The 21,492-nt window shown below is 53.5% G+C and overlaps 1 protein-coding gene across 8 annotated transcripts in view; it reads right to left on the reverse strand.

Annotated features, from left to right (window-relative positions):
- Positions 1–21,215, reverse strand: part of BRD4 (bromodomain containing 4) — a 52,226-nt gene extending 31,011 nt beyond the window's left edge. For 3 of the 8 annotated variants that reach the window (XM_030475300.1, XM_030475298.1, XM_030475294.1), the window contains exons 1-4: positions 20,237–20,398; positions 5,274–5,367; positions 2,887–3,003; positions 1,179–1,497 (exon numbers count right to left, since the gene is read on the reverse strand). In XM_030475300.1, the coding sequence (XP_030331160.1) occupies positions 1,179–1,497; positions 2,887–2,906 (339 nt within the window). In that variant the 5' untranslated portion in view covers positions 2,907–3,003; positions 5,274–5,367; positions 20,237–20,398. Of the gene's footprint in view, positions 1–1,178; positions 1,498–2,886; positions 3,004–5,273; positions 5,368–20,236; positions 20,400–20,985 lie in introns of those variants that run through there. The other 5 variants (XM_030475299.1, XM_030475295.1, XM_030475302.1 and 2 more) reach the window with 4 other exon arrangements.
- Positions 21,216–21,492: the final 277 nt, after the last annotated feature.

Below are 21,492 nucleotides of genomic sequence, written 5' to 3' on the forward strand. Positions count from 1 at the left end.
GTGTCCCTGCCCGTGGCAGGGGTTGGAGCTGGATCAGCTTTGGGACCCCTTCCAACCCAACCCATTCCAGGTTGCTCCAAGCCAGTGCTTAACGTTTCTTGGTGCCTGGCTGGGGGGCAGAGACCTACAGATTCCCCCTCCCTGATTCCCGCAGGATTATCCCTGTTTTCTTCTCTGCACCCCAGAAGGAAGAGGAGGGTGGTAAAGGGCAAAGCAGTAGCTGAGCCACCGGCAACTCCTCCTCGGGGGGGTATTTTCTAGAAGATCATGGAATCCAACAATCATTTGGTTGGAAAAGACCGTTAAGATCATTGAGTCCAACCATTAGATCAAGTCCAACCATTAGATCATCACATCCAACTGTCTGACCATCAAGTCCAAATATTAGATCAAGTCCAACTACTGGATCATCACGTCCAACCATTTGACCAAGTCCAACCATTGGATCATTGCATCCAACCATTAGACCATCAAGTTCAACCATTAGATCACTGAGTCCAACCACTGGATCAAGTCCAACCAACTGGATCATCGTGTCCAACCAGGAGGCCATCAAGTCCAACCATTGGATCATGGCATCCAACCATTAGATCAAGTCCAACCATTGGATCATTGAATCCAACCATTGGATCATTGAGTCCAACCATTACATCAAGTCCAACCACTGGATCATCGAATCCAACCGTTAGATCAAGCCCAACCACTGGATCATTGAATCCAACCATTGGATCATCGAGTCCAACCATTACATCAAGTCCAACCATTGGATCATTGAATCCAACCATTAGATCAAGCCCAACCATTGGATCACTGAATCCAACCATTGGATCATCGAGTCCAACCATTACATCAAGTCCAACCACTGGATCATCGAATCCAACCATTAGATCAAGCCCAACCACTGGATCATCGAATCCAACCATTAGATCAAGCCCAACCACTGGATCATTGAATCCAACCATTAGATCAAGCCCAACCACTGGATCATTGAATCCAACCATTAGATCATCGAGTCCACCCATTACATCAAGTCCAACCACCGGATCATCACTGGATCAAGTCCACCCACTGAAGATGGACTCTGTGACGCCAGGAGAAGGCTGGACCCACACACCAGCCCCATAAGGCCTCACTCCTTCCACTGAGAACCACCACCTGGTCTCTCAGCCTCTACTTACAGGGAGGTTGAGCTTGACAGCGTCCACGGGCTGCTGGAAAGGCCACGCAAACTGGTGCTTCCACAGGGTCTTGAGCACCACCTTGAGCAGATACTGCAGCTGGTTGGTCTGTCGCTTGGGTTTGTTGGGGTTGGAGGTCTCCGGCGGCGGGGGATTAACACCTACAACGTTGCCTTGCTGGGGCTGAGCCTGGGACTGCGCTGTAGACATCTGGGTGGCTTCAAGTCCATCCCCCATCACCGGCAGGTTTCTCAGTCTCGTTCCAGGGCCGCTCTCTGCCGACATGCTGTTGATCCCATTGCATTCCTCACCGGACACCCTGCGGAGCAAGGACACGGGGGTCACTTCAAACCCAGCTTCTGCTGCAAGGTGCTGCTTCAGAACAAGCTGGTGGAGCTCCACCAGACCACCCGGGGCAACCAGAGCTCGGGCCCCACTCGCTTGGGCCTAACAAATGATGTCCCGTGGGTAAAAAAGGACATTCCAAGGTAATTCCATGCCCAGGAGTCAGTGGTGCCTCTTTGCTCCCGAGTTTTACCCCTGTTCTTGCCTAATCTGGCCAAAAGGACCTCAATGTTCTCCATGGAGTCTTCAAACGTTGCTGACTCTCGGCTGGAACCACCTTCAGCTCCAGGGTTGAGTTTGCCAACACTAGAAGAGACCTTAAGCTGGGGCTGGCCAACTTTGAGCCCCAGCTAAAGGAATGCAGGGCGACACACTGATCTCCTTTCAGCTCCTCAGGAGTGCCCACCCCACCACCACGGCTCAGCTAACCTCGATTTCATGCCCAAATGTGTCTTTTAGGTGGATGTTGAGCTTCCACGAGATGCTTCAGCTGGACCATGCAGTGGACAGACCCACATCTAATTCATCCTGTCTGCTTTTGGTAAGTGATTTAGGTAGATGATCACCTTTAGGTCTATAATCTAGGCTGACAAGTCTTTAGGTAGATCATCTAGGTAGGTAATTTTTAGGTGGATCCTTAGGTAGATAATCTTTAGGTCCATGATCTTTAGGTGGCTCATTTTGGTAGCTCATCTTAAGGCAGGTAACTTGGGTAGACAACTTAGGTAACTAATTTGGGTACATAATCTGTAGGTAGCTGATCTAAACATCATTCTGAAGACCAGAAAAGGTCTTTCTGCTGAGCTTATGGACTTCTCCAGCCATGACGAGCCACCATGAATTGGTGGCTTCACCACCACTGTGTGGTGAACATGTAGATACCCTCCAGGATGTGTCCGTTGTCCACTTTCATGCTGAGCACACGTTAAACTTCAGACGTGCAGCTCTGAATTTGGGTTTGGGTTGATATTCTGCTGCCTTAGAGCAGCCTCATGGCTCTGGTCATGGACAGGGTCTCCACATGGACCACAGAGAGGAACAAAGCCAGAGACATGAAGCAACCTGACCTGCTATGGCCCTCAGCTGCTTCATAAGACCTCTGCTGGTCTTTGCTGTGGTCCATGGCTTTAACTGGCCGAAATCTACCCCTGACCACCCTCATACCCCAGGGCAGGTCTTGGTCTTTACATGATGGGTTCAGCTTTTCAGGGCTCCAACTGAGCCAAAGCATCACTTGCTGCTTCAGGATGGTGCTGATTCCTCTGGGATGCACATAAAAGGAAGCTCCCAAGGGATAAACTGCTCTTAGCCAGTGGAGGCCAAGCACCAGGAGTCCCCTGTTCAATGCAAGGAGCTACTGTACCTTGTAGGATACATTGCCATAGAATTTTGCCCCAGAAAATGATGCAGAGTCAGAAGTTGCTTGGCTTGTCCATCTATCTTCCGTGGCTTCAGGCACAGATGCCTTCAGATACCGTATCTGAGGGAAGAAACAAGCACTTAATCCAAGGCAGCAACCAAAGGCATCAGAAACGAAGGCACCTCCAGAGAAGCAGGTACTTCTCAGTGTGTATCAATACTCCAGGGAAGGAAAGGAGCCAACAGCAAACATGGGACACTGATGGAAAACCAAGGAACTGACACCAGATTTGAGCTTTTCCCAGGCATTTTTCCACCTTTTAGACAAGCTTATTCCTGAAATTCAACCTTTCAAGGCCCGAGACTGATTTCTTCCATGGATTTATCCTTTCATTTATCCTGCACCCTTTTCACTGGATCCCACCACCCTCCTCTTGTGTTATCAAACTCGAGCACTTCTTTCCCCTCAAGGGGAAAGCACCATCCCAACTCATCCTGGCCTCATTTGACCCCTAAAAACATGGATATCGATGCGATGGGCACACATGAGAGGGACGTGGAGCTGCTGGAGAGACTCCAGAGGAGGCCCCGGAGCTGCTGCGAGGGCTGGAGCAGCTCTGCCATGGAGCCAGGCTGAGAGAGCTGGGCTGGGGCAGCCTGGAGAAGAGAAGGCTCCTGAAGGGGACACCTTAGAGCAGCTCCAGAGCCTAAAGGGGCTCCAGGAGACCTGGAGAGGGGCTTTGGACAAGGGATGGAGGGATGGGATGAGGAGTAACTGCTTCCAATAGGAAGAGAAAAGAGTTAGGTGGGATATTGGGAGAAGTTTTTCCCTGTGAGGGTGGTGGGACACTGGGTTGAAGGGAGAAGCTGTGGCTGCCCCATCCCTGGCAGTGTTCAAGGCCAGGTTGGACACAGGGGCTTGGAGCAACCTGCTCTAGTGGAAGGTGTCCCTGCCCGGGGCAGGGGGTTGGACCAACCCAAACCACTTTGTGATCAAGGAATTCTTGGGAAGGCGACATGAGGAATATCTCCAACGCCATCCCAAGGGAGCAGAACTGCTGGAGTGCTTCTGGCATCTCTGCTGGGTTTTATTGCTCAGCTTCCGTGAGGAGCTTTTTCAGTCATGGGCAAAACCAGGAGAACAGGGAGAACGTGGGGAGAAAGCAGCAGCATCTCCCAGGGAAGGGAGATGGAGAAGGCTCTGCAGCACCATGGAAGTCAGGGCTCTTCCCACTAAGGGAACAGCCTGTTGCTGCCTGCAGGGACAACCTGCTCTAGTGGAAGGTGTCCCTGCCCGTGGCAGGGCTTGGAACTGGATGAGCCTTAAGGTCCCTTCAACCCAAATCAGTCTTCTTGTTACTCCTCCAAGGGCACAGCATTCCCAGAGGAGCTGGGTGTTTAAAACCCAGCTTTTCCCACCCAAGACTTTGGAAAGGTGATGTCTCATCAGGTCTGGGCTGTCTGTAACCACACACACACACCCCTTGGAGATGATGACTATTATTACTGGAGATATCTCCAATCTTCCCAAATATCCTGATGTGAAAGCCAACCGAGTCATTCCAAAGCTGGAGCCATGAGAAAAACAACAGTTGTGGATTTGGGGGGGGGGATGTTCCCCATTTATTCCCAAGCCTTTTAGAGGAAAACACATGTAGAAGAGCAAGTTGTGGGTACAGACAGCAGAAGACACCGTGGTTGTCCTCCGTTTTCCAAGCCCCCAGCTCTGCAAGTGCTGCCTGATGGCACCATCAGAGGTGTCCAAACCCCTCCAGATGAACCTAAAACGGCCAAATTCAGCCTCGGGGGTGGCCATGGGGGGACAAGGTGGAGTGGCTCAAAGCACCGACCAAGGGGTGCGGGAGATGGGGCTGCACATGGATGTGGGAGCAGGAAACTCCTGTCCCATGGTGTGAAACAGCACGGGAATACACCAACATCCTGAAAAGGGAGGTATTTTGTGGTGTGAAGCTTCTCCCCGACCCTGGTTCTTCCTGCTGGAATCAGCTCCATGGGAAAAGCAGCCTCAAACCATTCCAGGAGGGATTTAAGAGATGTGAGGGACATGGCTTAGGGGTAGACTTGGCAGCGCCAGGCTAATGGTTAGACTCAGTCTTAAAGCTCTGTCCCAGCCTAAATGATCCTACGCTCCCACAAAGCAGCAGGATAATGGAGTTAGATCCAGCTCCAAATCCCCACAGCAGGATGAAGGTTCATGGAATCCCGTCTCTGGCAAAGCCAGGGATGTGCCCACTGCAGCTTCTATGAGGTTAACTCCACCCAAAGCACTCCCAGCCAATGTGTGAAGCTCACCCTGGCTGTAAACGACTCCCACAATCCTGCCTGCCACCCCCAAAAGCTGGGAATCCTCAGACAATTTGGGATCCTTACCTGAAATCCGAGTTGACCCTTCGAGGTTTTCGGTTCTTCTTCACCAGCTGAACCCTCTGACCTTCATTTTCGAGGCTACTATTGAAAGAAAGATCTGGAAGGGAAAGAAATGAGCATGAACTCAGCACCAGAGCCCAAAGGCAGGACTAAGCCCCCCCCTTTGCCTTCTGCTCTCCGTGTCTCTGCCTTTATTTGTAGGGAGTGACGTGGAGGGGCTGGAAAACCGGGAATCTTTGGTGCTGAGAAGCGTCACAGCGCCACGTGGATGGGGGAAGGATCCAGACCATCGGCCAAGTTTAAGTTAAATACAGTGAGAAGGAGTTAATCTGAGCTCACAAACCCACCACAGCTCACTGAGAGCTCCCACAAGCACAGATGAACCCTCACATTACACATAAAGCTCTTCCCAGCCCACAAAGTCCTACCCAGTTCTTTAAGCCGGGTTTAACTTAAGCAAAACCTGGATTTAACCCAATCCAAGCACCTCAAAGCCTGGCTTAGCAGTTTACAAGAGGTGCTGAGCCCCAGGGTAAGAACAAGCACCACTTGTGCTCCAGCTTTCCACGGGAATTGCCTAACAAAGATGAGGTTTAAGCTTCTATCACAAAGACAACCCCTGAAAGGTGACTGGAACCACGACCAACGCTGGTTTAACACTCCCATGAGACACCCCCAGAGCCACCTCACCACGTATTAGAGCCAAAAATACCTTAAACTCTATAAAACCCAGCTTTAATTCCATTTTCAGGAGTTTTAATTCCATTCTGGGGGGCAGGACAGACCATGAAGGACACGGGAGATGTGACATTCCCCCCCCAGCAAAGGGAATTCAGCACATTTAAGGCATACAAAAGCCTAATGACCAGCTTAACAGCTCTGACTAAGCCCAGCCCTAGAGAGGGGCAGGAGGTTGTGCCTGCCCTGAGGTGAGGAATCCCAAGGGAATTCTGGAGGTCTCCTGCTCTTCAGTGCAGTTCTATCAGGTTGCTCAGGGCTTGGTCACTCTAGAGCCATCGTGGAGGCTGGAGCTGATGCTTTAATCCTGGGCTTGCAGAGGTGAAGCTGATCTTAGGAGAGCTCTACTCACCCTTTACTCAGGGTTTCCTGCTGGTTCACCCTTGACTCCTCCTAACAGCTTCCTAACAAAGCCCATCCTGGAGGAGGATGGACACGGAAGGCACCAAACCCTGCACCAGGCTGAGCTCAAACCCTCACCCCACTGTTTCCTCACCCTGGCAGGGAGCTAAATCCCCCTGGATTCATTTCTATCACTAATCCCCCTTCTCCGATAGGATCAACCGCATGAAACCACAAACACAGGTTGGTTTCCCTCTTGTAGATGCAGAAGGATCTTGTGTTCCTCCTCCAGCATCCTCTGTGTGGCTCCAGCAGCGCCCAGAACATCTCCTACAGGGAGAAGGCACCACGTCTCCTACTGAGGGTTGTAACTACAACCCCCTCTAAACCACGGTGATTTAAAGGGGTTTATGTCACCAATTTTCCTGTTTTCCCCCCCATCGGGATACATGGGAATGAGCAGGAACCACTTACAGCAGGAAATCACACTAAGACGGAAGGAAAAGGTTTCAGCCCTGAGCACTGAGTGAACTGAAGACTTGAAGAAAGGGGTGCAAAGGATGTCATAAAACATCAAAAAAGGGGGGAAATAAGGATTTTTCCCCTTAAAGAAGGCAAAGGGCAAGGAAAAACCCCGGTAAATGATCCATGCAGTGCCCGAAAATGGGATTTACTGGGATGATTTGAAGTCTTGGTCCAAGTTCAGCCCTCCCGAGACCCCCCAGCAGCCACTTTGCAATGAAGAACCTGCCAATATGAGCCCTGGAATCACTGAAGTGCTTCTCCTTCACCTGGAGGCTCCTCTTCTAAGTCCATTGAGTTGTTTTTAATCCATCGAGGTCCCATTCATGTTCCTGTGATGAGGAATATCATCCAGGAGAAGGTGAGCAGCACCCGCCCAGCCTGGAGAGCAGCTTCCAGCTCTTGTAAGGGAGCAAAAACCCCTTTGTAGATACACCAAGGAGATGAATCCCACCCAAAAAGGCAGACAGGGATCTCGCTGAGGCTCCCTGGCCCTCAGCAATGGATGTGGGGAGCAGGGGAGGTCCTGGGTGTCTCCCACTGATGCCTCCACCTCCAGTGTCCCTCCTGCACCTCTCAGGGTTGGGTGAGCCTCAGCAGATGCCCCATTTCAAGGTCTCTCTGGTGCTTCTTCACTGCTGGGGGGCCCCGAGCTCCTCACTGCACCACCAGGAAGGCTTTATGAGAAGCAAGAGAGAAGGATTCAAGCCCAGGTTGGAGCAACCTGGTGCGGTGCAAGGTGACGAGAGGGTTGGAGCTGGAGGAGCTTTACGGTCCCTTCCAACCCAAAGCATTCCAGGATCCCATGGAGCCCCTCAACAAGGCCTCACGTCCCAGAGGAACCCCTGCAGAGGTCCTTCCCTCACCACTTTGAGCCTCTTCTCCACGTGAGCAGCCCAACAGGAGCTCACCAGCACCCAAGACCTCAGCCTCCTGCCTCCATGGGACGGATGCAGGATGTGACCCGGCGCCGTGCCCACCACAAGGCATCAGCGCCGGGAGCCGACGTCCTTCCAAAGGCACTTGTTTTGTCTGGGAAGCTTTATCTCCATCGCAGGCTGTGCTCCAGGGGGTTCATCCAGCTCCAGGACACGCACTCCAGCTGGAAACGCTGTTTTCCACATGGATTTTGCTCGGCTCGAGCCACCTCGAACACACAAGGGATGTTCTAGCACCCCCCTCCCACTCCTGATATCCAAGTGCGTGTAAAGGAGTATTAAACCCTCAGTTTTCCAGCAAAATGAGGGGGGAAAAGCCCACCTGGAGCTCAGATGCTTCCCAAGTGGATTTTTTCCACTCGGTGATTCCCACCTTCCCACATGGAGCTATTTTTAGCCGTAACAGTTGTGGTTCATAGTAAAGGTCTGAGCTCTTCCCATGTTTTCACCCTGATTCCACACTGGAATGGCAACCGGAGACCCCTGCTCCCAGCACGGATCCAAGATTCCCAACACCACAAAGGAAAGGAAAAAGGGGGAATTTGATGCAGGAATTGCACTTAAAACGAGCACTTCTGGTACCTGCTCCACCTGGATCCCTGAATTCCCACAGCAACATTCAAAGCCACACACTTGGGAATGTTGTTTGGATGATCCAAAGTCTGAGTCCGCACATTTTAGACCACATATGAGGGATAAAGCCTCGGACAAAGCTTTTCCCAGGAAGAGCCAGCAAAGCAGTGGATACTAAAGTGGGAATTACAAGTGTTTTGGATACCAGGAATGGGTTTCCTCCTCCTTAGCCCCACGTGAGCCGCGCTCAGACACCAGCACCACACACTTGTTCAGCACTGAACTAAATCCAGGTCTGGATGAAGCCTGACTAGGAGCCACCGTGCACCAAATTCCCTGGAATTCCCATTGTGGGCTCCTCAGCCCCGTGTAACACCAAAGAGCTGCCAAACCCAGCTGCATCCAGGAAGTAACAGCTACTTCAGTCCCCGTCGGGAAGCAGGGATCCAATGCGCTGTACAAGGGAGGAAGCTCAGAATCCTGCTTAAAATCAAGGGGAACATCAAGTTTTTCCTCATTCTTGAGACGACCAGAACAAACTTCACCCCATCCCATGGGGCAAAAGCCGGATTTAAAGTTGGAATCATGGATTTAAGAGAGGAAAGCGCTTTAACCCGTTGGAAATGAGATTCAATGCAGGCCACCAACCGGCTGCCAGGCTGCAAGGGCACATCGGAGCTCCAGAGCCCAGGAAGAGGGTTTCCAGCAAGGCCAGTTTAGCCTCAAATCCTTTCATTTATGGGAGAATCCAGCTCCACGCAGGGATTTCATCCCATATCCAGTCATTCTGCAGCTCGGAGACACTGTTTTGGAGCCCCAGGCTCAGGATCTGACCCGACCCAACCGCAACATTAACTCTTTACAAGGCTTAAGAAGCCAAAGCAAAGGTGTGGAGGGAAAACCAGATGGGAATGGCCTAAAAAGAAGGGAACTGGCTTCATATTCCCATTTCTGCCTGGTTAAGAGCCTCCCAGCCGATCTGCTGCCGGGAATGAGGAGTTTTCCTTCTCTTCATTGCAGAGACAGGCTGGAAAGACCTGAAAATGCCAAGGTTAGAGAGTGGGAGCAGCAGCTGGGTTGTGATTAGGACAAGCTGGAATGTCTCCTCCTTCCCTCCCTGGCCAGGAGCTGTTTAAGCTTGAGGCTGCTGCCAGAAAAGCCAACTTTTAACCCATTCATTCCTAAGAGTGGAGCACAAGGAGCCCCCACGTTGTATAATCCATGGCAAGAGGAATGGGAATGTTTCTAACTGGAGCGATGGACACCAACCTCAACAGTTATCCGGGAGGGAAGACATTTAGTGAGGAAGGAGGCGGGTGATGCAACATGGAGAGTGTGTTTCCACTCCCACTTCCATGCAGAAGTGATCCCCGTCGGGGTCAGCGTGCCCCGGAGCAGGATGGAGCTCCGGGAGCTGGCTCCAAGCTCCTCCTCATTAAACAGGGATTTGAGGAGTCATCAGGGTAATGAGGAACCCGACTGGCTGTGAATCAGGAGGAGCTTTCTCCATGGAGCAGGGAAGACCCGTCCTGATGGGGTTGCTCCGAGGTGCAGGAAGCACCGGGATGCTCCTGTTAATCCTCGCCCTGGAGTAAGTTACTCACTTCAGCCTAACCTAGCTGGAGGGAGCTCAGACAAGCAGGTGCTGGCTACTAAAAGCCCTCAGCTCACATTAACTGTGCTGAAGAGCAGCAGAACCCCCCCTCTCCAAGATCTCCAGCTTGGGTTCTGCACGTCCTGCTTCCACTGGCTCCCACAGACCAACCACCCAAAGGAACAGCAGGAATATTCCAGGGTGGAATACTGAGGCAGTTTTGGGTTCCTAACCCAGCTTCTTACTGGCGTGGAGCAGGTCAAGGGGCTCCTGAGGTGAGAAAGGCCATTTCCATCCCGGTGCTGGGATAAGGAGATGGAGATGTGGGAGCATATGAACCATCACAAATGCACCCTCCAACACACGCTCAGGGCCACTTGTTACTCAAAGAGAATTAAAGACTTAGCAAGTCTTCACCAAGGACTGACTTGAAGTCGCTGTTTGTCTTCTCTCCCAACCTCCTTGAGCTAAGATTGAAGAGCAAACCGGACTCAAGGGTTAAACCTGAGCTCCTGAAGGATGCCCCAGTGTGCTTTACCAAAACCCAAGCTTAAAATGAACATCTAGAAGGCAACTTCCTCCTAAAATAGGCAGGATACAGAAGGATTATGATCCTATATTCAAATACTGAGCTTAAAACACTCTCAGCTTTAGAGCAGACTTCTTTAGAAGCACATTTTAGGCTCCAAACCTGAATCCTCAGCCCATGGCTGTAGACACAGAGCCCACAACTGCTCAGCATCGCATCTTCCAGGCGCTATCAATAATCTGGGAGAACACAGGGTTCCCAAAGAGCCTTTCCCAGCAAATCCCAACTGGAAGCTGAGGTAAGACAGGACAAGCCAAGGTCAAGAGCAAAAATAGCTGATTAATACGAGAAGGCCAAAGAAAAGCTGGTTTGAAGCTGTGCAGAACGCAGCGTCCTTCACCACTGAGACGTGTCCTGGGGCAGAACCAGCCACACACAAACCAGTTGGGAGGTCCAAGGGGACAAAAGCAAAGGGCCGGGTTCCAGACAGGACTTAGGTGACATCTGAGGCTTAGGAGTCACTCCGGGCCCTGTGAAGAGCAGTTTCTGTGAAGCAAAGACTCATTCCCACCGTTTCCTAACCCTTCCACAGCTCTAAACAAGACGATACCCCCCAAACACGCTGCCCAGTGACTCTCAGCCTCCTGGACCTCAAAAAGGGGTGTCCAAGGACACCAAAGTACCCCAAAACTCCACCTTTTTACGTCCTCAGGCTCTGCAAAGAGTTGGAATCCCCCCCTGGACAAGAGGAGCCCCGGAGCTCTGCAAACACCCAGGCCAAGGGCAGCCCCGTCTGTAATGGGTCGGTGCAGCAATAAGCAGTGACTTGGTTTCCTTGTAACCTGACCTGGGTTTTTCAGGGAATTCTTCTATCCAGGACCAGGAGAAGCAGGAAAAGGCTCTTTGCTCCCTTTACTCTACAGGCAGACCCAGCTCCGTGGTGTTTGTGCCCGATTCCCCACTTTGGATGTTCAATTCCACCAGCGACAGCGCAATCAATGGGATTTTTCCCCCTTTTCACTCTTCCTCCTCCTTTTCCCCGTCCCATTCCAGCGATTCCGCAGGCAGAGGGGAAAGCACAAAGCACTTCACAAGTGGAAAACCCAGAGATCAAAGCGTGTCCTTGCCCAGCACCACACCTTCCCCTTCGCTCTTCCCCCAGGGGATCGTGCCCAAATTAACTCGAATTACACCCCAAGTCATTCCCAAAGGATCCTGCCGGGGGTTTGGGAGCAGCAGAAAGTTGGGAATCGTGGCCTGAAACAGCAGGAAGAGCGGTGACGCTGAGTTCTGAGCGAGCAGCAAAGCTCAAACCTGGGCTTATCCCTTCTCCTCAGCACAGAGTTAGTGCCAAGCTCCCGAAACCAGGGCGAGACACGGAGTATGGAGCTCACCCAGGAAGGACAGGCTGGAAATGCACCTAATCCTAACCACAGTGATCCCAGGAAACCTTTGGACCAGGGATTTCACCCTCATCCCCTCCTCCCCCCTCCAGTGTTAAACTCTGACCTCTTAGACCTGACTTTATCCACGCGATAAAGACGCAGCTCTGCTGGGTTTGAGATCCTGCTGCTGGGACGTTCCTGCTCCTGCAATTCCGGGCCACGCTTCCAAGTGTTTTTATCACCTAAACCTTGCCAACAGGGAAATACCCACCCGACAGGCACCAAACCACTTTCTAAAGGCCAATATAACACGAGATGATAATTTCCACTGACAATGCTGCTAAAGAACCTGCTGCTGGCACCAAACCTTGAACTTCAACATCGCTTCAGGGGAATGAATATTCCTTGTGCCAAGTTTAAGGGAATTCTCACTCTGGATTATTTCCCCCCTTCTGAGCATCAGGACTCAGAGGATGAAGTGATTTAAACCCATTTCTTCCCATTTTCTTCCTTCAAGTGGGAATTTAGCACCTACTCAGCAGCAGGCAAAGCCATTCCCACCCATCCCATCCAGAGGAGAAGGGAGGAAAACCTTGCTGAGACACCCAGCTCCTTCCAACCCCACGGCTGAGCTCCATGGGGTGGATTTAGCATAGTCCCACCTTCCAAACCAAGCTGCTTTGAGCCAATCTGAGCCTTAATTTCAATCCCAACCACACTGTAGCACATACACACACATGGGGAGACATCAGGAGCAGATCAAATTCCTACTTTGGAGGCTGGAATTGGGTTGGAGGAGCCTTTGGATACTGGTTACAGATCCCTGTCCCGGCGCTGTATGAGGAGATTATGGTCACTGATGGAAGCAAAACTGGTTTTACACTCCCCACCTGATGTTACACGGGGCTGGCTCCAACCCTCGGCAGCAGCTCCACAAGAGGAACATGAAAATTAGACCTAAAAACGTTGATTCTTCCCAAAATTCGGGTTTCACACCCCAAATCTGCTACTTTCATCAGAACCCAACGTGCAAGAGGATCCCAGGAAAACCGGCTAAACCAGCTTGGCAAAGGCTTTCCAACCTGGGATGTGCTGGCAAAGAGATTCCCGTGGCTCATCTGCACCCGGATCCTTGTGGAAGGAACCAGGACAAGGAATTTAGTGTTTTATGGGATTTTTGGTAGCAAAACCTGTCAGGAAAGACCATAAATGGGTGGTGGGACACTGGGATGGGTTGAAGGGAGAAGGTTTGGATGCCCCATCCCTGGCAGTGTTCAAGGCCAGGTTGGACACAGGGGCTTGGAGCAACCGGCTCTAGTGGAAGGTGTCCCTGCCCGTGGCCACGGATGAGCTTTAAGGTCCCTTCCCAACCCATTCCATGATCCTTTCCACGACACTCCTTTCCCACCATCCCCTTCCAAAACAAGACCAACCACAACTGGTTTTCAGCTATTTAGGAATAACAAAGAGGTGCCCATGGCAGCGGGTTGCAACTAGATGATCTTAAGGTCCTTTCCAACCCAAACCCTTCTATGATGCCATGATTCCTGAGCTGGGGAATGCTGGAGCTGTCTCCCAGCAGTTATTTAGTATTGGGTTTTACTAAGCCTGCAGCCCAACAGCATCCTTTCTGTTGAGTATCTTCATTTAATCCCCACTCATTAAAGACACCCCATGGGTCCCATTTCCCATTGCTCTTATGCAAGTAAGGGCTGTAGGTGGGGACTAAAAGGGACTTTAAGCCAGGCTTAAAGTGTAAGGAGGAAACCTGAAGAGCGGAGCCAGCCCTCAATTCCCAGAAAAACTTCCTGCCCCAAGGATATGATTCTTTTTGAAGGGTTATTCCTCACTTTAATACCTCTTCAGCTCCTCAAATGAGCATAGAAAGGGTGATGGAGTGATTAAGAGCCTTCTAAGAAGGAATGTGCTCCAGGAACGGGGCTTTGTTAGTCCTGGTGAAGGTTTTAACTTGCTGCACTGTTTGTTCTCCGGGCAAAAAGCGAGGAAAACAGGAATTGTGCCACCCAAAACGTGAGGAGGAGTGAAAACCTGAGTGCATGAAGCCAGCCCGGCCAAGGTTTAAACACAGCGTCCCTGTGCTGGGTTTAAACGACATAAACTCTCCCCCCTTTGGTTTTGCCAATTCCAACCACAGCTCAAGGGACAGAAATGTTCCCGAAAGAGGAGTTTTGTTGAGGCCACTCGCAGGGAAGACGTGTCCATGTGGAGCCTTCCTGCAGGACGAGCAGGGTTAAGCCAAAACCCTCCACTTGAGCCAAGCACAGAGCGAGGCAGCAGCAGCCCTTCCACCCACCAGGAAACCATGGAAGAGGAGCTGTTCCCTATGTATCCCCCCCTTGCAGTGGCTGGAAACTTCCCATTGGCAGAAATGAGGGAGAACAAGGAATACACACCACTTGGAAGAAGTTTGGGGGCCACTAAAGCTTCTCTTTCTGTTGGGACAGAGCCCATGGATGCTTTGGAAGAGGAACCACCAGCACCCGGGCAGCAGGAGAGCTGTGGGGATGGAGAAGCGTTCACAAGCTGACCCATAACCATCAACTGAGGATCTTTCCTCCACTCACAGACCTCAACCAGGTTCCTTCTGCTTCTATGCTGAACGCATCCCCATCATCTCCTTTTTACAACCCCAAAATGGGGTGAAACGTCTTTCTCCTGGCTTGTATGAGAAGAAACCCACCCAAAAGACACAGCATTCCCACGGCTGTGGTGCCACCAGCTGCCACAGCTCCCCTCCCAGCCCATAATAACCCTCAGAGAAGGATAAACCATAAAGATAAAGGTCCCAACACATCTGGGCAAAGGTCTTTGAGATCACCATCCAGTTCCAGGGGCAGGGACACCTCACACTAGGGCAGGTTGCTCCAAGCCCCTGTGTCCAACCTGGCCTTGAACACTGCCAGGGATGGGGCAGCCACAGCTTCTCTGGGCACAAACCCATTGGAATTCCCACTGGGATCACCTCCACTGCCCCAGGTTAAGTCTTTTTAGGGTTCAAGTGATCTTCCCTAAAGCTGGGATTGACCCAACGATGAAGCAAGTCACGCTGGTGACACCGGGGAACAGGAAAGGGTGAAAAGCACCACTTGCTCTGTGCTACTTCTGCTGCCCCAAGAGACCACAGATCGGCTCCTGTTTCCTGGAACCTCCTTCCCTATGGAGCCAGCTCCGGTTGAGTCTTGGAATGGGAACAGACCCAAGCACCAGGTTTAATAAAACCCAGGTTGTATCAAACCTGAGCCAAACGTTGGCTCTTTTTGCTCACATCGCAGAAAACCAGCTACAAAACCGCCTCAAACACCCGATTTCACCCAATGTGTCCCACCTTCCTCCCACTTTTCCTCAAGGATTCACCTCTTCTCAAGTGGCTGCTACTGACGGAGAGGGATAAAACCAACAGCAAATTGCAAAGTGCTCCTTAAACAGTTCCTTGCTTGCAGCTCCTTTCCCATATCCCATTGATTAGCAATCTAAGGATCATCTCTGCAGTATCTAAGCATCATCTCTCCCAGGCTCTGGGAGCCTGGTGGTGGATCTCGGGATAAAGGGCCCAAAGGGGTTTAAATGTTGTTTTAATGAGGAAGTGGGACAGAATTCCACTTTCCAGGCTTGGTTTAATCCCAGATCTCACTTAGTAAAGCCAACATGGAATGAAGCTGACACTGTACAAGGCCCTTTAAACACAACTGCTTCATTACACCTCTATTAACATTCGCCAGGTTTAAGCAGAACCTGACCTGTAATTCCCACTTTCAATCCTCATCAACCACAAACTGCTCCATCAGCACTCGCCTGCTCCCAACTTTAGGCTTTTTAAGGCAAATAAACTGAATTTTGAGGCAAACAAACTGAGTTTTAGGTTGGTTTTGCTCCGACAACTGCCCCAGAAGTCGCCTGGTGGGTTCAAATCACTCTGGTTTAAATCCAACATATTCCAGGTGGATAATCGCTAATCCTGCCACATTTAGATGTGTTTTGATGTAGTTTTGATAACCCCAAAGGGTGCTGCACCCCAACCACCTCCAGCTCCAGGGGGAAACCACCCCAAGGCCTGTTTTCCAGTGAAATCCCAGGTTTTGGCTGATTTACCACAGGAAAACTATGAGCATCCCACAACAAAAAGCAAAAGCCTTTGGAATCGTGTCCCAGGAAATTCCTGTTGCACTCGGCAGCCGCCTGACCTGGTTTTGGGGTGTTCTGGCTTAAAACCATCCCTTTTCACCTCGCAGGTTTGATGCTGTTGCTACGGAAGCTCCATCAGGCTTCAAACACGTTCTCACAACAACTCGGTTGAGCTAAAAGCCGGGTTTAGGCCAAGCTTTGCCTAACGAAGGCCACAAACGCCTCGTGCCCTCATCTCCCACCTTCCCTACATCAGGAATACCAGGAAACCAACACGAAACCCCTCACGTTTCAAGCCTGCCTGTTGCTGACGGAGTTCCCGGTTTCAGGAAGTTTGCCCAAGGCCTCGGCACTACCCAAAGGTCCTGCTCGGGGTTGGTTGGATGCTGCTGCTTTAAGGTTGTTGTAAGTGGCCCTGGATTGGTGCCATCTCCCTCCTCCAGAGCAAGAGGCAGGGCTGGGCTATCCCAGCCTTTGGAACAGGAATAATCAGTTACTCTCCTCCTACTCGCTGGAACAACGGGACAAAATTCCTCCTCAGTACACTAGGAACGGCGACAGAGCTGCTCCCTCCTGTCACAGCAGGGATGGGGAAAACCAGGAGGCAAGTTTCGCTCCTCAAACACGTGCCGGCACTTCCCAAATGCTTTGGTCTTGGTGGTTTGGGATCAAAGCTCCCTGTTTTCCCAGGAAAGCAACACTCAGCACAACATTCCTTAAGGAGAAGCTGTAAAATATCACCAAAGAGGGATGAAATGCACCTAAAAGGAGGAGGTTTGGGTCTCTGAGGATCCCCCTCCCTGTTCCCAAGCGGGAATTTCAAGATATTCCACATCCTTCCCCCATCCCAACACCTTTCCCTTGGTGCTCCAAGATCCAGAGGGAAAACCCCTTATCCCAGTGGAGTAAGGCAGGAGACATGGATTAAGCCACCACAAGCCTGCAGCGTGTTAGAGCCACTGTTTGTCCCCACTTCCCAAAGAGATGCCGCTTGGAGCAGAATTCCCTGGGCTGGAATTTAACTCCGCTCTTGACGTAAAACAACCTTTGGGTATTTGCTCCCAACTGATATTTAGTGACTATTGAACCAAATATTGACTAGTGAATCCAACTCAGAGGGTGCAGAGCTCTGGCTTGAAGCTAAACCCAGAGGTTTTATCCCAGAACATCCCCCCTCGCTCAACAGGAGCACAAGCAAGAGCCACAAACCCTCCACCCTGCTGCTCCAAACGGGATAAATCCATTGGTGGGTGCATCCAGCAGGATCCTGCTCCCTTTTTCCATCGCTGTGATTTATCCATCACTTGAGCCTGGAAGTTTTAGAGCAAGATGATGATTCCTTCACAGCTTGTGTCGTCTTAATGCCAACTAAGGGAAGGTATTTTGCTGTTCGGCTTGGAACTAACGAGATGGGAAGCAGCGCAGGACTCATCCCGGAGAGGAAAGGGGATCCACGTGAGCTCCCTGTGCTGGGATCCCCTGGCTCTGCCGGGCAGCTTCCCCTTTCACATCCGCTCTGCAGAGCTGCTCTTTGAATCACACTAATCCTCACCCAACCAACGCGGCAGCGCTGCCAACGGTGCTCCCAAAGCTTTTGGATTTAGATGTCAGAGAGCTGGAAAACACCCATTATTCAATGACACCCCCAAATCCCTCAGCAATTCCCCTGTGAGCTTCCAGAGACTCCGGCTTTCCTCCTTCCCATAGGAAAAAAACCCTCCAAAACCAGATGAAACCCTGGATTTCAACCTGGACGGGGGCAATTCCTTCCCTGCTCACCGCTTGGGCTGAAGCAGAGACATGATTCAGGCTCAAATTCAATGCGTGGTGACACAACCCCCTCCCCAGAGCTGGCACCGGTTGTTTTCCCTTCCCTGTGCACATCCACGTCCCTCACCCAGCATTTCCATAGGGATTTGGGCTGGGAAGAGCTGCCCCAAGCTGCTGTGGTTGGGTTACAGCCATCTCCCACCCCATCCTGTTCTTGTGCCCCTTCTATATTTAGGAAGGAACATTCACAACAACCCCAGTGCTCTGAGGAGGTCCCATCCCTACAAAGAGCAAAGTAACACGACTGGGATGCACCTTTATCCATCCCATTCACCACCAAATCCAGGGAATGCCGCCAGAAAGCGTCATCACCAGCTGCAATCCCACATTCCAGCCTGCTTCTGCTGCGCCCGGGACCTGCGCTCAGGGTTTGGTGCGGGGTTAAGGTGAAAGCACTGGTTCACATTCCTGAACCGGAGCCAGGCGCCGGCTGCCAGCACATCCCGACCAGGCTGGAGTTTACTTTGGAGAAATGATGCCAGAACATCCAGAAATGGTTAACGAAGGGGGTTGGTTCCATCCACCTGAGCCCAGCTCCGGGTTTAACACCAAGGCTTCGCCATTGGAAACATTTACCATGTTTAAGAGCAAACGGCAGCATTTCCAGCTCTTTCTGCATCTCGGGTTGGCGGTGGTGCTGAGCTCGAGCCCAACCAAACTCAATCCCTGCTTCCTCTTCAAGCAGGAACGGGATTTACACTCGGGATGGTTTGCTAGGAAGGGAGGCAACAGCCCCGCACCTCCACCACAGCGCATCAGACAACGCAGCAACAACAGTTATTCAGCTTGGAGTAATCCATGGAGTTAAGAGGGGGATGAAACGATCCTGGGAATTGTGTTTTACTGCTCTGACAGGAGGGATCCCTCCTGCGTGGAGGAGACACCACGAGGGACCCCCCCAGCATCACACGGCGGCGCCTCCGGTCAGGAATCCCCACGTTTCCATGCGTGGCAGCACAAAAAGGCCCCCGGGTGCCAGCAGAGGCCGGGAACAGCCGGTGCCGTGACGCCCATCCACGTTCAGCTCTGCAGCCACTGCCATTAGCAACGAGCCCACCGAGGATGAATCACTAATGCAGTCAAGTCACAGCAGCCTTCGCTGGCTTTGAGAGCCCGAAAGCAGCAACGTTTGGCTTGCCCAAAGCACTTGGGGTCCTTTTCTTGCCTAAACCGAGCTCGACTTTGCTGTGACGAACTTAAACTGAGCTTAACCCGAGCACCCAAAGCACAAACAGGCAAAAATAAACCTCTCTCAAACTCCGACGAGTGTCTGAAATCACTCGAACGACCCCAAAACGGTGGCGGGTGATGCAGAGACAGGAACCAGAAGCCAATAATGCAAGCGGGTGCCCCACACACCTGAGGGCTCCCTTCGCTTCCCCCCAAATTCATTAGGGTTTGAGTTACCAGCTTAATTCCTTACACGATAACACACATCCCTATGAGCAACGGCGCTGTGCTTACTCTTGAACCGTGCTGGGAGCTGTTTGTCGAAGGATAACAGGGATTGAAGGAGTTTTCTTGGGAATACTGCCGAGGAAAGCCAGGAAGCTTTAAGCTTATTGGGAATAAGAACTACTTGTAAGCTTTTAACATTGAAAAGCGCTGGGGGGAAATGGGAAACAGCCATGGAAAACCCCCTGGAAGCACTGGGGGGATGCGGATGCACTGGTTGGTGGAGGTGGGAGTTGGTAACCAAGAGGTTTTAACTCCCTGTTGTTAACCAGCCACTCGAAGCCGTATCTCTTATGGCCAACACGCACTGGGAGGGAGCGGGAGCAGCCCGAGGGCAACTCCTGCCGCAGGGACCGGGTGTCCGTGTGTTCCCCCCCTGCCCAAACGCACCCAACAGCGGCTCCAGAGCTTCCCCCCTGCCGGAGCGGAGCCCTCTCGGCTGTGCAATGACCGAACAACTCCTCCAAAAGTAGAAAACAACGGGGGGGAAAGCACCTCAAAACCGTAAATAAACGCAGGGAGGGGGAGGCGAGGGGCGCGGACCGCCCCGTCGGACGCTTCGGCCGGGCCCGCGAGCAGCCGAGCGGGTGTTGCTGTGGGGAGCGGCTCCGTGCCTCAGGGCTGCCCCCCCCCAAGGACACTGGGGCCGGCGCCCATCGGCTCCCGGCCGCGCTCGCTGCGCTCCCCGGCTCCGACCGCGCTCCTTGTCCGTGCCCCCCCCTCAGCTCCCGGCGAGCGGCCGCAGGGCCTGGGCGGAGGCGGGCGGGCGGCCTAAGGCCTAACGGCGCGGCAGGAGCCCTTCACCCCCCACCCCCCCACCCCGTCGCTCGCTGAGGCCCGGCCCGGTCCCACCCAGCCCGGCGGGGCCCCCCCGGGCGCGGGGCGAGGCGGTGGAAGGCGGCGGCGGCGTCACTCACCGCGGGCCGCGGGGCCGGGCCTGGCCGCTGCCTCCGCGCAGGAGCCGCCGCTTCCTCCTCCCGTCCGCCGACAAAATGGCGGCGGCAGGAAGTGCCCCCGCGCCGCCCGCCCCGCCCCGCCCCACCGCACGCACTCTGCGTACCGGCCCGACAACGGCGTAACGCGGCCCCGCAACGGCCCTGCGACAGCGGCGCAGCGCGCACCGCGGGGCTACGCTAACGGCGCAGCGCGGAGGGGAGGACGGACGACGCCGAGACCGCCCTCCCACGGACGCAAACGCCGTAGCTGCGCGCCGGCCTTTACGCAAGCGGCGTAACCCGAGCGAGCGCAGTCCCCCTCCGCCCGCCACACACCGGCCGCGGGGCCCGCGGCGGTTACGCAAAGTGCGTAGAGCGCGGAGATTCCGCCCGCCCCCCCCCCCCCCCCCCCCCGCTTTGCGCAGCGGCCTACGCAGCCGGCGCGTGACCGCCGCTACGCCAACGGCGGCCGCCCCCCCCTCCCACCCCCGCCGTACGCCGTTGTCGCAAGCAGGCCTCAAACCTGCGGGCGGGCTTCGCGCACGCAGTTTACGTAGGCCTCCCTGACGCAGCGGCCGCATTACGCAATGCGGGTTACGCCGGCGGGGCGACGTATGAGGCGTTGGTGAATCCCGACCCCCCCCCCCCTTCCTCCTCTTCTCCCTCCCTCATCGGCAACACCCCCCTCGTCCCCCCGCGGCGCCGCTCCCCGCGCCGGGCCCCGCTCTTACCTCCGGCGGCGGCGGCGGCGGGCGGGGCCGGGCGGGCCGCGCTGGGGCCGGGTCCCGGTGCCGGTGCCGCTGAGGGCGGCGTCGCGGAGCGGCGGGAGGGGGGGAGGGGGGAGGAGGAAGAGGAGGAAGAGGAGGGAGGGGGAGGGGGGGAGCCGGGCACCGAGGGGCAGCGGGTCCGGCAGCGGCGCCGCACTGACCTCACCGCGCTGCGCCTGACGTCACGGCGCACCGCGGCACGCCCACCCGCCGCCGGCGGCTACGGTCGCGCCCCGCGGCGTGACGTCACGGGGGCGAGGCGCGGGCGGTGACGTAGTGCGCGGGTGTGACGTCACCGCATTCCCCCCCCCCCCGCCCCCGGAAGTGATTCCATTTGTTGCCGTTTTGGGGCAAAAAAAGGGGTATTTTGGTAAAAAGCCAAAGGATTTACTCCGTGTCCCGCCCCTAAATCCCACCTCGCAGCCATAGTTTTTGGGGTGAATCCTTTGGGAAATGGGTGTGGGGCAAGAG

The sequence above is a fragment of the Strigops habroptila genome, unplaced genomic scaffold, assembly GCF_004027225.2.
Source record: "Strigops habroptila isolate Jane unplaced genomic scaffold, bStrHab1.2.pri NW_022045634.1_ctg1, whole genome shotgun sequence".
Classification (NCBI taxonomy): Eukaryota; Metazoa; Chordata; class Aves; order Psittaciformes; family Psittacidae; genus Strigops; species Strigops habroptila.